The sequence below is a fragment of the Microcaecilia unicolor genome, chromosome 3 (genome assembly GCF_901765095.1).
Source record: "Microcaecilia unicolor chromosome 3, aMicUni1.1, whole genome shotgun sequence".
Taxonomy (NCBI): Eukaryota; Metazoa; Chordata; class Amphibia; order Gymnophiona; family Siphonopidae; genus Microcaecilia; species Microcaecilia unicolor.
This window is the reverse complement of record NC_044033.1, coordinates 382,910,532-382,927,410: the sequence shown is the minus strand read 5'-3', so window position 1 is coordinate 382,927,410 and position 16,879 is coordinate 382,910,532. Positions and strand designations below refer to the sequence as shown.

Genomic DNA, 16,879 nt, shown 5'->3' with positions numbered 1-16,879 from the left:
ACCCACTGACTGGGTGTATTTCTAGGATAAGCAGCATAAAATGTATTGCACTATTTTGGGGATCTTATCAGGTACTTGTAACCTGGATTGGCCACTGTTGGAACAGTGGCGTAGCCAGACTGCCAATTTTGGGTGGGCCTGAACCCAAAGTGGGTGGGCACAAAATTTTCTCTCTACCCCCCCCCCCCCACCCCAGCAAAATTTAGTCACACTCAGATGCATTTGTCACACAGGGTAAAGTGCTGCTTTTCAGTGCATCAGATTTCAGACAATTTATTTAATAGCCTAATCCTTTTCAGTGAGCTTTCAGAGGCCAAAACCTCCTGCCTCAGGTCAGTATAATGCTGTTACGGTATCCTCTCCTGACCTAAGGAAGGAAGTATTGGTCTCTGAAACTTTATTAACACCATATTACTTTATCCTAAATTAAAAATAAAATTATTCTCTGTACCTTTGTTGTCTAGCCATTTACTTTTTCTAATTGTGTTGGTCCCAGTCAAGATTCTGCATTCCTTTGTCTTCTCTTAACTCTCTTGCCAGGGTTTCCTGTTCATTTGTAATTTTTCTCTCCTTTTTCTTTGTTTTCTTCAATTTATTTTTCTGTCTCACTCTCTGTCCAGATTTAATGAATTCTTATTATCCATTCTTTAATTTCCCTCTTTTTACTTCATCTACCTATCCCTTTTCATCTTTTCCTCACTTTTGTTCTGCCCATGCCCCTTCCTCTTATTCTCCAGTCTTTCATTAACTCTATCCTCTCCCCCTTTCTCTCCCTATCCTTTCAGTGTCTCTCCCTCTCTCTGAATCCAGCGTCTCCTCTTTCTCTCCCTAACCTTCCATCCAGCACCTTCCCTCTTTCTCTCCTACCCTTCCATCCAGTGTCATCCCTCTTTCTCTCTCCATCCTTCCACCTATTACCAATCCATCCATCCATCGTCTCCCTCTATCTCCCCTTCCTTCTAGACAGTTATCTCTCTACCCTTTTCCATTCAGCATGTCCTCTCTCTCCCCCCCCCCCCCCCATCCTACCAGTGGCTTTCCTCTTTCTCTTCCTACCCTTCCATCCAGTGTCTTCCCTCTTTCTGCTCCCTTCTTCCAGCATTTTCCCTCTTTCTCCCTCCTTTCATCCAGCATTTCTCCATTTGACCAGCTAAGGTCTCCCCCAGTTTCTCTCCAGCAGCTTCTCTCTCTTTCTCCTGCCATTTTCCATGTCCCCTCCTTCTCTTCCCCATCTTTCTACTCATCTCTCTCTCTGTGTACCCCTCTTCCATCTAGCATATTCCCTCTTTCTGCTCCTCCTTCTAGCATTTTTCCTCTTTCACCCTCCTTTCATCCAGCATTTCTCCTCTTTGTCTCTCCGTCTGACTAGTCAGGGTATCCCCCTTGTTCCCCTTCCTTCTCCCCAGCAGCCTGTCTCTCCCCTGCTCTTTTCCATGTCCCCTCTTTCTCTCCCCATCTCTCTCTGGCTCTCCCCTGCTCTTTTCCATGTCCCCTTTTTCTCTGGCTCTCCCCTGCTCTTTTCCATGTCCCTTCTCTCCCCATCTCCCACATGGCTCTGCCCTCTTTCTCTCCCCTGCTCTTTTCCATGTTCTCTCCCCATTTCTCTCTCTCTCTCTCTCTGGCTCTCCCCTGCTGTTTTCCATGTCCCCTCTCTCCCAATCTCTCACTATCTCTCTCTGTACTCTCCAGCGTCCTCTTATTTTTTTCTCTCCCCTCTGCTCTCTCAGACACCCTTCCCCTACCAGCCACGTTTCCTCTCTCACTCTGGCCCTCTGAAGCAGGAGCAGCATCGTCAACACAAGAAGAAAATCAAGCGCGGGGCCGCCCGCAGCAGCCTTCACTCATGCGCTTTCGGCTCTCCCATCCTCTGCCCCCGCTGACGTCAATTTCCCGTTCCGGGAGCAGAGGACAGGCAGAGCCGACAGCGCATGACTGAAGGCTGCTGTGGGCGGCCCCGCGCTTGTTTTTCTTCTTATGCTGGCTGAATTGAAGTGGTGGCTCGGCGAAGCGCCTGTTTTTGTTCCTGCTGCTGCTCAGGAGAGAAGCGGCGGCAGCAGTTGCAGCAGTGGAGTTCAGCGGGAGACCGGGAGATGACCCGCCAAAGCGGGATGCGGGAGACTTGGCACGAAGGTGGAGAAGATGTCGGATCATGGATGGGCGGGCCTGGAGGGAAAGTGGGTGGGCCTGGGCCCACCCAGGCCCACCCGTGGCTACGCCCCTGTGTTGGAAAGAGGATGTTGGGATTGGTGGACTTCGATCTATCCCAGTATGGCAACATTTAAGTTCTTATGTGCTTCATTCTTATTTAATATATAACCCGCTTCGATCTACTTTTGATATTAGCAGGATATAAGTCCAGTAAAATGTAATGTAATATTCAAATGTGCCCCTGACACAGGCAGGTGTAATTCCTGGTGCCCAATTGTGGCGCACATCCCCGGTATTCTCTAATACTGCCCCTGACCTGCCAATGCACCTCCCATGGCCATGCCCCCTTTTGGATTGTGCACTATAGGATTTGGGTGCACATTGTTAAAGAATAGCACATAGCAACACCTGCACGCAAATTCAAATTGGGGCCAATTATTGCCGACTAACACCCAATTATTGACTAATTTAGTTTAGCACATGTTGGATCAGTACCCAAATATTAGAGCCCAATTTTGAGCACCATTTATAGAATCTAAAGATAAGTGCAAAAATGAGTGTGCAAGTTTATAGAATTAGGAGAATGTGTATTTGTTAACTTAGGGGGCCTTTTACTAACTTGCAGTAAAAAGTGGCCTGCGCTAGTATGGACATGTGTTTTTGGGACGTGCCAGGCCATATTTTTATCACAGCAGGTAAAAAGTCCTTTTTTTAAATGGGGCAGTAAATGGCTGTGTACTAATATTAAAAATAGTGTGGCTAGTTACTGCCTGAGCCCTTACCGCCACCTATTTACTTGGCGGCGAGGGCTCATGTGCTCCTTGTGCAGTAATCAGGCAGTGCACGGCAATGTGGCCGCACTGCCGAATACCACTGGGAACACTCTCCATGGTAGAAAATAGGAAAAGTTTTTCCACCACGGGAAACAACACGCGTCAACTTTAGAATTAACGACGGCCGCCCATGCTGCCTTGGCGGTAGTGTCGATTTGGTGCACGCTACCCATGCAATAACCCTACCACAGCTTAGTAAAAGGGCCCCTAAGTTGATATTCTGCATATTTCTGTTATGTCAATTTGCAAAAAAAAAAAAAAGTATGAAAGAAAGACATCAGAGAGAACAGTAAATCGTTGCCACCTCACATTTTTCCTTTATTCCTTGTCTTTTTAGTATTTTGTCTTCGATTTCCATTTGCCTCCAGATGTGATGTTTGATAAAATCATCAAGTTGTCTGTAAGTATACATGACATAATGTGTCTCACTCTTTGGCCATAGTCAGTAATAGGGGTGGGCAGCCCAATGATTTTCCTGTCACATTGTTTCTGTGAATTTTCATTTTATTTGGGATTTTTTTTTGCTATTCTTTTGTTATGGCAGCCATATCATTAAGAGTGTGCACTCTTTCACAATAGTAAATATATGTGCACACTAGTTGCACTTGCACAGTGGTGCGTGCATGTGTGCACTATCAGGAAAGAGTGCACCCTATTTGCAAACTGTGTGCATTCTTTGTGAAAAGTAGGCAGTCTTTTGAAAGACTACACATTAGTAACAATGTTTTAAAAAATGGGAGAGGTGTCCTGTTGTTTTGTGGAAAAAAGAAACAAATGTACATCCCTAGTCAGTAGTAGGACTTTAAACATCAGCAGCATTGACTGTTTTCCATATATAGATTAATTAGATCAGCTGGGAGTGAGCACAAACTAAAATCTTAATAACACCCTTTAATCTTTTCTGGTTTACTTTATTTGTCAAAGCAGAAGTTCTTCCAGTCCTGTAAAATACCATCTGCCAGGGTATTGCTGTACTGTTTATACACATGCATGCTAGTGCTATAGAACTAAGTCTCAAACATGGGCTTCCACAATCATTATACATCCAAAGAATGCAACAGGAATAGTACAGCAATGGGTGCAAAGATGGACATTTTTATAAGAAATGTAAATGTTGCCAAGATGAAAGGCCATTTCAAAATTTCTTTATAGCCTTATGTGATAGCTTGGGTGTGTGCTCAAGCCCTAGGCCTCTTGGAAGCCTATAAACAAACACTAGAGGGACAAACAATCCTTTATTCAAGATAGTAGTGGAAAACAACCAAACAGCCAGTCCTACCTTATAGTCAATAGCATACTTGTGGTCTCTCAGCTATCACTGGTAGATCTTGAAGGCTTCCTTCAGCTCCTCCCAGGACTTCCCTGACTTTTCCCAATTCAGAGGTTTTATCCTTCCTGATCTAATCCATACCCTCCTCTGTAGGCTTCCTCATCTTAACTCTGCCTCTTAAGGTTGTCCAGGGAGGATGTTTCTTGTGAACTAGGTTTCATCTAGCCACACCTCACACCTGGTTTCACCATCAAACCTGGCTAAATGCTATGATCAGGCAACATCATCTCACCAACCAAGAAGGGGTGTCTCCTCCATTGTTTTCTTCATTGTTGATACTTTGACTGTTGGAGATCATTGCAACTGCAGCTGCCATCTTCTCTCTCCCTCCCTCAGCTCTTACAGGCCTCCCTATACTCGAGAATGGATCCTGAAGCTACTATGCCACACATTCGCTGTTGTATTGGTGGTAACAGCTACAGCTCATCCAAATACAGATTTCATCCTAATATAGCCTGGATCTCACTGACCAGCTCACTTCCGTCTGACCTGGGCCACAAAAGTAACTCACTACTTACTCTTCACACACAGTTCAATCTTTCGCACTCTCAAACAGTCTGGGAGTAAGCTCTTCACTCTCTCTCTCTCAAGGAATACTCACCACACCAAGGAGCTATCTTTTATGCAAAACTTTACTTAACTCTGCAAAGGGCAGTTAATCCAAACTTCATAATTCCTTATGTACAGTCAGCATTTGGTTCAAGAGCTTTTCTATCCATCCAAAGCAACAGTCTTATCCCCTAATTGAACAGTTTCTTATAGCAAATTCAGAAATATATAAAAATTTACAACTTGTCCAGTTCATTATCCATCCCATTGGACTGTAAAATCCACAGCTGTGCTTGTAGCGTTGATTGTCACAAGCAGACTTCTCCAGGATCAGACTTCCTTGTCTGTACTCACCTCCAAGAATGCACTTCTCTGAGCTGCACCCTCTGGCCATGAACAGGCTCTTCCCTGTCCCTTTTCCCATCTCAATAACAGGCTTTGGACTTTTCCTCCAGGAACTTGTCCAAACATTTTTTAAACCCAGATACGCTAACCACTGTTACCACATCCTCCAGCAGCAAGTTCCAGAGCTTAACTATTCTTTGAGTGAAAAAATATTTCCTCCTATTTGTTTCAAAAGTATTTCCATGTAATTTCATTGAGTGTCCCCTGGTCTTTGTACTTTTTGAATGAATGAATCAATTCACTTCTATCCGTTCTACACCACTCAGGATTTTGTAGACCTCAATCATATCCCCCTCAGCCATCTCTTTTCCAAGCTGAAGAGCCCTAACCTCTTTAGCCTTTCCTCATATGGGAGCACTTCCATCCCCTCTATTATTTTGGTCGCTCTAATTCCGCTATATTTCTTTTGAGATATGGCAACCATAATTGAATGCAATACTCAAGGTGAGGTCGCACCATGGAGCAATACAGAGGCATTATAATATTTTTGGTTTATTTTGCATTTCTCTCCAAATAATTCCTAACATTCTGTTTGCTTTTTTGGCTGCCGCCACACACTGGGTAGAAGATTTCAGCGTATTGTCTACAATACGCTAACACAATTTAGTAATCCCCATTATAATAGGGGATTACACTAAGTTGTGCTACATGACTGTAACCCTCATGGTCAATGATCCCTGACTGAGTATGTATTCTCAGTGGGGAGACACAGTACATAAGAGTTAGCGCTGTCATCAATAGGACTACCACCTATGATATATGGGGTTCTTTGGTAAAGTCCAGCTGATTCACGGTCTAGTCTTCTTTTTTTCTGAAGCAACAGAATTGGCTTAAAGCCTTTAAATAGTGGTACAGGTGTAAAAAGAGAAGTCAGTCAATTCACCATTTCTCCTTAGTCTCTACTTCCTCTTTGCCTCCTTTTGGGATTTTTCCAAGAAAATGGGCATTCACTATGGGGCCCTTTTACTAAGATGCGTAGGTGTCTATGCACATACAACGCATGTCAAATTATCACTACCGGCTGGCTACCGTGTGGCCCAGGCAGTAATTCTAATTTTGACATGTGTCCAAAATGCATAGCAGAAAATAATTTCTATTTTCTACCTCATGATGCTAACCAGGCGGTAATCAGCAGTGTACACTTACCGCTATGTCAATGGGTGGTGGTAAGGTCTCAGGCCCAAAATGGACGTGCGCTGATTTTTATTTTGCCACACATACATTTTTGGCAAAAAAGGCCTTTTTGCAGGTGTACTGGAAAATGGACCTGTGTGCATCCAATATATGTGCCTGCACCAGCGCAGGCCATTTTTCGGCGTGCCTTAGTAAAAGGGCCCCTCTATTCCTTAAACTAACAAAAATATCTTACAGCTTCTGGGAACTGGATGTAGCTGCAGGCAGGAGGCTTTCCTTTCCTTCTTTGTCTTAGCTTCTGTCATTGTTCTCTCAATCCTCCTTTTCTAATCTAGGATCATCGAACTCCTTTAATTCTCCTTCTTTTAGGCCTACATAAAGTCTTCCCAGATCCACGTAATTCAGTACTTGCATACAGTCCAGAAAGAGGTTCAGAGATACACTGAGTTTCTCCTTCAAGAAATTCAAGCTGAATTCCATCAATTATTGGAGGCCAATACAGAAAACATGGGTCTGCATAGCCTCTGATACTTTTTAGACACTACCCTTTCCCAGGGCTTCAGGCTTGCATGAGGATATGCAAGAAACGCTTGCAGGTATCCCATTCAGATATCTTAAAAAGTGGTGAACTTTATGAAAGATCAGCCCTCAGTACTTTAAACCATATCCATTATCACCTCTGAACCTTCTTAGACTTCTCTACAGTTTTACAGTAGGCCACCTAGGAAACAGCTGTTTCCTCAGAAGCATTAAGAGCCATATTACGACTTGGATAAAACCATGGTCATGTTTTTGACTAGATCCAGAGAAAACAGTCAAAATCATAATGGATTGGGAACAAATTAATCCTTGTTTTTCTATCAGCATTTACTATATTTCTGTCTAGAAATTCGCACAAACTTTTAATAATGTCAGCAACTAAATCTAACAAGCAGGACTGAAATGTAATTATCCCTCCTGGCTCTAAATGGTCAAAATGTGACCCACCATCAGAGGCATTAATGGAAGAAATCAAGTCCTTAAAAGGCCTCACAAACAATGAAGCATTTTGGTACTACATGTGCCTTAAAAGCTAACCTTGCTTCGCTTACCTTATCGGTAACAGAATTCAACATGTGACTTGAGCAAATTGGAGCTTCAGGAACATCAGAAGTTCACGGCAAATAGGCTCTCGTTCCTGGAACAGCAAATAGAAGACTTAGCTAATAAGAACCGCTGTAATAATATGCAATTCATTTGATTAGCGGAAAATGCTGAAGGTCCAGACTTGATCAATTATTATGCTCTTGGATTCCCTCCATCCTTATCACCGCTCAAATTTGAGCATATACATCACTCTCCAGGGAAACTATAACCAGTCATGAAAGAGTCCAGACCCATCATTGCAAAGCTGCTCAAAATTCCACAGGCTCTACACATTTTAATTACAGAATGCCAATTTCCTTCAATTACCTGTGAAGGTAGGGAAATTCTTTTTGTGCCACATTTGACAAAATCAACAGTGTCTAAACAGGAGCAATTCCTACAGCTTCAGCAATGACTTAAAGACATTGGAACAAGGTACGGCCTACAATATCCCGCCAAGATGACGGTTACAATCAACAATGCCACAAGGTCCTTCACCTCCCAGGAGGCATTACAACTTCTTTCTCAATCAGCATGCTTCCAGCGTATGGCCTCTTGACTTTTGTTTTCGTGGCATGTGCATGTGTCAAGTTTGCTACCTAAGTCAATAGTATACTGATTGCATGCATTTTGTAATAGTTCTACATTTATTCTGCACAATTTTCTGTTGTTTGTCTTGCTATTTCTGTCACATGTGTTGTTATTAACATGTTAATTGCTGAAGCATGATTTTCAGCTCAGTCACTAATATTCACTTTTTATTAGCATACTGAGTTGTTTTATTACTTTTATCTGTTCCAATGGGTGGACCTCTTCACTGAGAAGCTATTGTTAGAACTTCTACCCCTCCCCCCCCCCCCCCCCCCCCCCCAAAATCTGGATATTTTTTCTCCAGGTTGAGCCTAGCTACAAGGCTCTCTGCACCGTTGTTTGCTATGTCACTTGTTTCTGGTATTTTGGATATTTCTTCTCCCAGTTCAAAATTATATATATTTTCACATATGCTGCCTTACACATTGTATACAATTTTACTAATATCATATGTACAAATTATGTATTGATTTCTGGTATCATTTCTTGTTTAGAGACCCCTCTTTGCTATCTAAATGGCCACCTCTCACCCACTAAATATTAGATGTGTCTCCTGGAATATTCAAGGACTTAACCATCCAAGCAAAAGAAAAAAAATTCTACTCTAAAGAGAATAAAAGACCATATTATTTTCTGTGAAGAAACTCAACCCCTTATTGGAAGTTCTAATTAGATATGTTCTGTGAATACGTCTTCTGCTGTAGGTTAAAAAAAAAAAGGTGTTGCAATACTATTTCATAAGGACCTGCTCTTAATAAACAGGCAGTCAAGAATAATGAAGGCAGATGGATCTTACTCAGAGTTTCCATCAATAATAATGATTTTTTGTTCGTGAATATTTATGCACCTAATCAAGATGTCCCTTCTTGGTTTTTTTCACCTCAATTTCAGCATTGAAATTCCAATCAAAAAATGTTTTAAAATAATCTTTCCAAAATGTTTTTCAAAAATGCCGAAAGCACCAGAATATCGGGAAAACAGACAGGAGCGAAACTTATCTTAAACTTGTATTTCCTTTCTCTTTCACAAAATTTCTTCCTCAGGGACGCCAGTGCTGCATTATCAATGGTTATAAGTTTCGCTTCTGTTTTCCTGATATTCTGGTGCTTCGGCATTTTTGAAAAACATTTTGGAAAGATTATTTTAAAACATTTTTTGATTGGAATTAAGGTTGTAGGGTTCTTTAGGGGAGGGTGTATATGGACTTCCATTAAAGTTTTTCACACTCTGTTTTGAATTAATTGGTAACAAATTAAGGAGTATTTATAATGTATAGAGCTTGGAAGTGAGCCATTGTTACAGCTAGACTCACTGAAAATTTAGCTCAGCTATGGTAACAGCCTATACTGAATTCTCCTTCGGTCTCCCTTTTTCAATTAAGTTTTGTTTGCAGTTTTACAAGTGTGTAATTTTTCCTGGATTTCCCTATACATCCCATATACAGGAATTGACTATTGTTCATTTTTTTTGGTCTTGAGTAGGCACATAAGTATACACACAGATTACATGTGTATTTCAGTGGCACACTGCTGAAAATATGCCTAGTCTGGGCATGTACCTCGGCCATCTTAGCAAACGTACCATTTGAGAACTGACTCAAGTTGTATAAAGAACTGAGGATTGATGCAGGCTTGCATAGCACAGAAATTGCTAGGCACATGCACAAACAGAAAACTCTGGGTGTTTCAAGGTCCATTTAGTGCCGATGTTCAGTCACATGAATGGTGAACTGCTCTGTTCAGAGGCTACCTATCGAGGAAGGGATAATCCACCTAAGTGGATGAACACTAACTCCCACGAAAACACAACAGTCAAAAGAAAGTGGGAAGTGGAACAATGACTCCAGGGAAACGGGATACTAGTGTAAAGGATAGTACTTTATTCACAGACTCGACACAGTACTGTGTTTCGGCCACAGGCCTGCCTCAGGAGTCTTCAGAAGTCCTTAATACTCAAATGCGATCTCGATATCAGATGGTCAGCTTTCCTTTAGCCTCCAATATCCATCTCCTCTGAAGAGGGATAATCAAGTGTAGGGCCAATAATGTCCATCTCCTCAGGCTCAGAGAAAACTTGTTTCCATTAGCTACCTATCACAGATAATCAATTATATTGTATTACTGCATGAAGTTCTCCAACTGGATTCTGCTCCAAGTAACTGGGTCTTCTTTTTAAGGTAATTCATTCAAAGAACCTTTTGCGCAGTGGTACACTGGTGGGTTCCTTTAAGCTAGATGTGGGCACAGTTTATACACAGCCTGGTAAGTGACAGTTTAATATATCCAATTAAACTGGAACCCCCATATATGTAAAATTATTATCAATCTGCTTCTCTAATAGTGCAGCATTTTGGTGATATTCTTCTAGCATGTAAAAATCAGCTTAACCAGTTCAACTTTTGCCAGAGGATATTCCTCCCCCCCCCCCCCCCCCCAAAAAAAATAATATGGAGCCAATGTGTCAGCTCAAAAAGCAAATGATTCGGGCCCTTTTTCCTTTACTTATCATAGTGAGACTGATACCCCGGGATTCTATATATGGCGCCTTAATTTCCGCACAGAAATCAAAGCATATTCTATAACAATGCACGTAACTTAATTGGTAAACTAGCTATCCAGCGCTCTTAATTGGATGTTAACAAACATTTATCAGCACTAATTGGCATTAATTAAGATTTACACACACAACTCACTAAGCATGTTCTGTAATGTGGTGCGCCTAAATTCTAAGTCACATCGTTGAAAAGGGGTGTGGCCATGGGTGGGGCATGAGCAGGGCATTGTTATAGAATACACCAGCTCTGTGCCTAATTTAGGTATCAGGATTTACACCAAGTAAAACATGGCATAAATGGCCGTGACTACATTTGGTCGCATGCAGAAGCCTTGGTATTATTCTATATACTGCGCAGAAATTTAAGTCTATTCTAAAAAATTTAAGGCATACTTTACAGAATACACCTAGGCATATTTTTTTTCCGTGTGGAATTTTCAGGCACCATATATAGAATGTAGTCCACAATTTAGTTTACCTAAAAAACTGGTGAGCACAAAAGAGAAAGTGTATACATCACCTCTTCCAATTGATAACAGTGAAACAGGAATAAACTTTGTTTTCATATAGTAATATCTTTTTGCATTATTCATTTGTTTTCTTGGAACCCACTTTAGGCTTTTCTGAAAAGGAAGAATATAAACTTTAAATATACACTGTTTAAAAAAAAAACTATACAAAGCTTGTTTTCTACATAACTCTGTCAAAATTGGGATCAAATTTGGGATATTTCATCCTGAAAAAAATGTTCATTAAACCTACATTCACACCAGCCACCTCACCTAAATGATGTCATCATGTTTTCTTCAGTACAAACTAATCGGGCCCTGCTGCTTCCTGACAGGCAATCAGTTGAGCCCGTTTCCCTCACTTTGTCAAAACATATTCTATACTCACCCATGCAGTGTTCACAACTTATATTCTATAAGTTATGTTCATAAATAGGAGATACGCCTATGTCCCTCCTATGCTCCACCCATGTGTACACCCCTTTGTAGTTTCTCACTACCTTATAGAATAGAGCATAATGTATCACACGTGGAAATGCCAATTAAGGGGCCAGTCACACACACAAGAGGAGCATATGCACCCAGCTATAGAATTGCCCTGATAATGTCAGTTTAAACAGACAACTGCGTACCTTTGAAAAGTTAGCCTAAAATATTGTTTTCCTTTTTTCCTCAGAGCATCAGTTCTACCACAGGTGGGCCATTCTCTCAGACCCTGATGACATCACCGCAGGGTTGAAAGGTTATCTGAAGTGTGATGTCGCTGTTGTTGGAAAAGGGGACAATATTAAGACCCCTCACAAAGCCAATGAGACAGATGAGGATGACATAGAAGGGTGAGAAGTTTGAAATCTTGAAGATCCTTTAGTATTAGCCTATTTCCTTTATTTCTTTTCCCCAATAAAAATTGTATACTTGTATGTACTCAAATATAAACCTATTCAAGTATAAACCGATGTAACACAATAGGTGCTGTGAGGACTTCCAGAAAAGGACAGAACTTCATTGTTAAGTTATTTCCTGGGAAATTGCTTTTAAACTTGGGGAAAATAGCCTTAGAGTTAAATAGGTTATCTCAGTATCTTTATTTTTAAGTTACTCTACTTATTTAGCAAAGACAGTTTAAAGAATAGGATTTTCTTTGTTTAGCATTTAAAGTCTCTATTACAGTCTCATAGGCTAGCAGTTAAGGGACTATTCTAGAGTTTACCATAGCATCAGTGTAGACCAGAGCTGATGGTCTTAGGAAACCTTTTAACTTTAGTTTGCAGCACAGCTTAATTTCCATAGAGTAAAACCCTTTTCCCCATAGTTTTAAACCTTTAACATTCTGCCACAGCCTACAGCATTAACAGATAGCCTCTAGAAGGCACAGCAGGGCCTAGTTTAGTCTTCATTCCAACCACCCTTCCCATATCCCACACACCCCTACCACAACTCTTCATTTATAGTCTTAATTTATAGTCAATTATTCTAATAAGGATAACAAGAACTTCTGCCCAGGCACAAAGGGTTAAGACAACTGTTGTAGTTGGTGATTCGATCATTAGGCATGAAACAAATAGAAGCATTCTTGTAGGGCTGTACTACTGTCCACCAGAACAGAACGGACAGATGAAGAAATGTTTACAGAAATTAGGAAAGCAGTCAAATTGGGCAACAGTATAATAATGAGTGTTTTCAATTACCAACAAGAAAACAAAACAAAGGAGAAAAGGAATCAATTTCAGAAAATTATATACAAAATTCTGTAGAAAAAAACCATAAGACCGAAACATCAATATAAATAACAAAAGGGGCACCAGCTAACCATCATGGGTCTCAAAAAAACCTCCACTGTAAAACCAATATTGAGTCTTCCAGTAGTACAAAACTTATGAATCACGGAATAGTCTCAAATATGATACAGCTGGATACAAAGTTCAAATCCAGTTACCTTGAGCTGCCCACGACCATCAAGGATAGCACTAGCATGCAAACACAGTCCTTCAAATCCACTGTCCTCTTCCTAGCTGCAAGTCCAAAACCTCTCAACAGGGAACTCCATTTTGCCGAATGGCTGCCTCAGGAGAAAACCTGCTCCTCCGCTTGCACCAACACTTTCAAGATGGTGTAGTCTAGATTTCCTGAGTAGAGGGTTGTGATTAGGTGCCGAAAGCGACAGTACTAGGTAAAATAGTGAAAACTATAATAAAGAATAAAATTATGGAACACAGATAAACATGGTTTAATGATACAGAATCAGCATGGTTTCAGCCAAGGGAAGCCTTGCCTCACCAATTTGTTTCATTTCTTTGAAAGTGTGAATAAACATGTCAATAAAGGTGAGCTAGTTGATGTAGTGTATCTAGATTTTCAGAAAGCTTTTGACAAAATTCCTCATGAGAGACTCCTGAGAAAATTAAAAAGTCATGGTATAGGAGGCAATGTTCTGTTATGAATTAGGAATTGGTTATTGGACATAAAATTGAGGGTAGGGTTAATAGTGGAGTGCCACAGGGATCTGTAGCGGGACCTGTGTTATTTAACTTATTTATAAATGATCTGGAAATTGGAATGATAAATGAGGTGATTAAATTTGCAGATGACAAAACTATTCAAGGTTGTTAAAACACATGCGGACTGTGAAAAATTGTAGGAAGACCTTAGGAAATTGTAAGAGTGGGCATCCAAATGGCAGAGGAAATTTAATGTGGACAAATGCAGAGTGATGAACATTGGGAAGAACAATCCAAATCATAGTTATCTGATGCTATGGTCCACCTTGGGGGTCAGCATCCAGGAAAAAGATCTAGGTGCCGTTGTAGATAATATACTGAAATCTTCTGCCTAATGTGTGGCAGCAGCCAAAAAAGGGATGGTAAATACAACTGAGAATATTATAATGCCTCTGTATGCAACCACACCTAGAGTATTGTGTTCAGTTCTGGTTGCTGTAAAAAAAATATATAGCAGAATCAGAAAAGGTTCAAAGAAGAGCGACCAAAATGATAGAGAGGATGGAACTCCTCTTATATGAGGAAAGGCTAAAGAGGTTAGGGCTCTTCAGCTTGGAAAAGAGGTGGCTGAGGGAAGATATGACTGAGGTCTACAAAATCCAGAGTGGTGTAGAAAGAGTAGAAGTGAATCAATTTTTTACTCTTTCAAAAAGTACAAAGACTAGGGAACTCTCAGTGAAGTTACTTGGAAATATTTTTAAAACAAATAGGAGGAAATATTTTTTCGTTCAACAAACAGTTAAGCTCTGGAACATGTAATAACAGCAGTTAGTGTATTTGGTTTAAAAAACAAGGTTTGGACAAATTCCTGGAGGAAAAGTCCATAGTCTGTTATTGAAACAGACATAGGGAAGCCACTTCTTGCCCTGAGATTAGTAGCATGTAATGTTGCTACTAGTTGGGGTTCTGTCAGGTACTTGTGACCTGGATTTGCCACTGTTGGAAATAGCATACTAGGCTAGATGGACCATTGGTCTAATCCAATATGGCTATTCTTATGTTCATCCCCCCTCCCCCCAAAAGGGAGAAAACTGTTAACTGAAATATAAAACGGAGAGGTTTATATTCAAGTGTATGGTAACTCCTCCCATGCATCTCAATGACCAGTATTTTCTCCTACACACACACACACACACACACACACACACACACACACACACACCACTGCTGCTGGAACAGCCATTTCTTCCTCCATACACCTGCACTCCCCCTCCCCCCTGCAGTCTAAAATCTGCCTTCACATTTTTTTTACAATAAAAAGTGTACACCTTCCTCTCATGGCCACGCTGGTTTGCTTAAAAGTGCAACCAAGTTTAAGCTGAAAGAACTTTCTGTAAGTTTGACAGGGTAATTTGATAACAGAGTGCCTAGTTTTAGTGGACAAGAAAGGCACCTATGTGCCTTTATAAAATAGTAGCGCAAATTTAGAAGCAATAACATCTACATCGAAGGCACATACGTTTTGCCTGCTTAAGAACAGGTGCAAGGTGTGGAGCACACAAGAGCATGCATAGATTAGCATATTTTATAAACAAAACCACTACTGAAGTACCACGAGACTGCCACTAGAGGTCACTGTAGCCATTTTGTACAGACAGTCATTAGAGACCAGAACAAGTGGGGTTTATTCCTGTTCCCATCACCTCATTGGACCACCAGGGACTTTAGGTAGGCCTGGGGGGGGGGTCCTATCCTGAATGGAGGGGTGGTTGGGAGGGTGCATAGATGTGAGGGGTTTGGGAGGAAGGTCTTGCCTCATCGGGGGCAGGGGTAAAAGGGTTATGGATCTCACCAGAAATGGGAGAGGGAGGGATCAGAAGGGCAAAGGCACCTCTTCTATGTTATGGAGATCCTGGCCAATATTCAGGCAGGGCCTGCATAACTGTCTCATAGGCACTGGCTTAATAGCTGGGACCCAAATGAGCTCCAGTGGCCAGTAGCCCTGGATATTCAGTGCCGATGCCCGGACTGCCATGGGCTGAGCATTGATTGGTATAATGGTAATTATGCACATAATTGCAAATATAGAATTCACGCTTAGTACACATCATCCCAGCTCCTAACTTTAGGTGACCTGTAGAGAATTATCTCCTTTATGCTTAAATCACTCATGAATCAAATGTTTCCCAGAACAGAAAAAGAGGAATCTTAATTATTTTAACTCCGAGCTGAATTATATAAGACTCCAGTAGAAACGGAGGAGGAATCCTCTCAAGCTCGCTCATAGCTCTCACAGTCCTCACCCCGGCGGGGCCTTGGTTGATGCTCAAATCCCTCTATGTTCCCTGCTGTTCAGCTGGTATGACCTGGCCTCTCCACCCTGCACAAGTCTCTCAGTGTTGTCTCTAGTTCTTCTACTGGGACCTGGGCCCCCCAACAGTCACATGGCTCATTCAGCACATGGTGAACGTGGTGTTGAAACACACAAACACCACATACAGGTGTGTAACTGTCTTTTACTGAGACTATTTACTATGCTACCACTATAAATAGCTTTAATTACTGTGCTCATACCATGCCTGTGAAAAGTCCCTCTGGTCTAAATCAGCCAGAAGCTGCCCTACATTCCTATTATGAATCTAATTTTCTAATTTATGTTTTCTCTCCCCTGTTGGAAATGGTTTTGCAGCTGTATACATTAGCATTTTTGTTTTTGTCACATTTCACACCTTCTATCAAGTTATTCAAGTGAAGTTTTCATAAATCTGAGTGAAATTGATGTCATTTTTATTATTATTTTTACTAGCACAGTAAAGAATTAATAATACCTGTAAAAAATAACAGTCCTGTTTTTAGCTGAGACGGTCACCACCTATGTTAAACATGAGCACATTTAACTTAATTTACATATTCAGAGATGCTACCCATATAGACAGTACAATCTCCACAAACCAAGGGAATCAAAGTTAATCACAACAAAAGACTTCTACAGTAATACAGGTACACAGTGTAATCATTCAATACCTGAATATCTAAGACCCTCAGAAATATAACTCACCAGAAATCTGGTAGCTAAAGAGGGTGGACAAGTTTTTTCATTCATTGGATCCTTCAAACTGCACACCAAAGCCTTTAGCCAACATTTTCTTCACAATAAGCAGTGTGGAAAACAAACAAACTTGATTGAACACACTGTAAAAAAATCACTTAGCATAACATAAATTAAATTAAATTAAACGCAGCAATAATCTTTTAAACATGAAA

General features: G+C 40.9%; 1 protein-coding gene across 4 annotated transcripts in view; it reads left to right on the top strand.

Moving 5' to 3' along the window:
- The window catches only part of OTOF (otoferlin), a 762,055-nt gene that overhangs the window by 565,110 nt on the left and 180,066 nt on the right, over positions 1-16,879 (top strand). For all 4 annotated transcript variants that reach the window (XM_030198653.1, XM_030198655.1, XM_030198656.1 and 1 more), the window contains 3 exons: positions 3,319-3,381; positions 10,292-10,376; positions 11,854-12,013. In XM_030198653.1, coding sequence (XP_030054513.1) covers positions 3,319-3,381; positions 10,292-10,376; positions 11,854-12,013 — 308 coding nt within the window. The remainder of the gene's footprint in view (positions 1-3,318; positions 3,382-10,291; positions 10,377-11,853; positions 12,014-16,879) is intronic.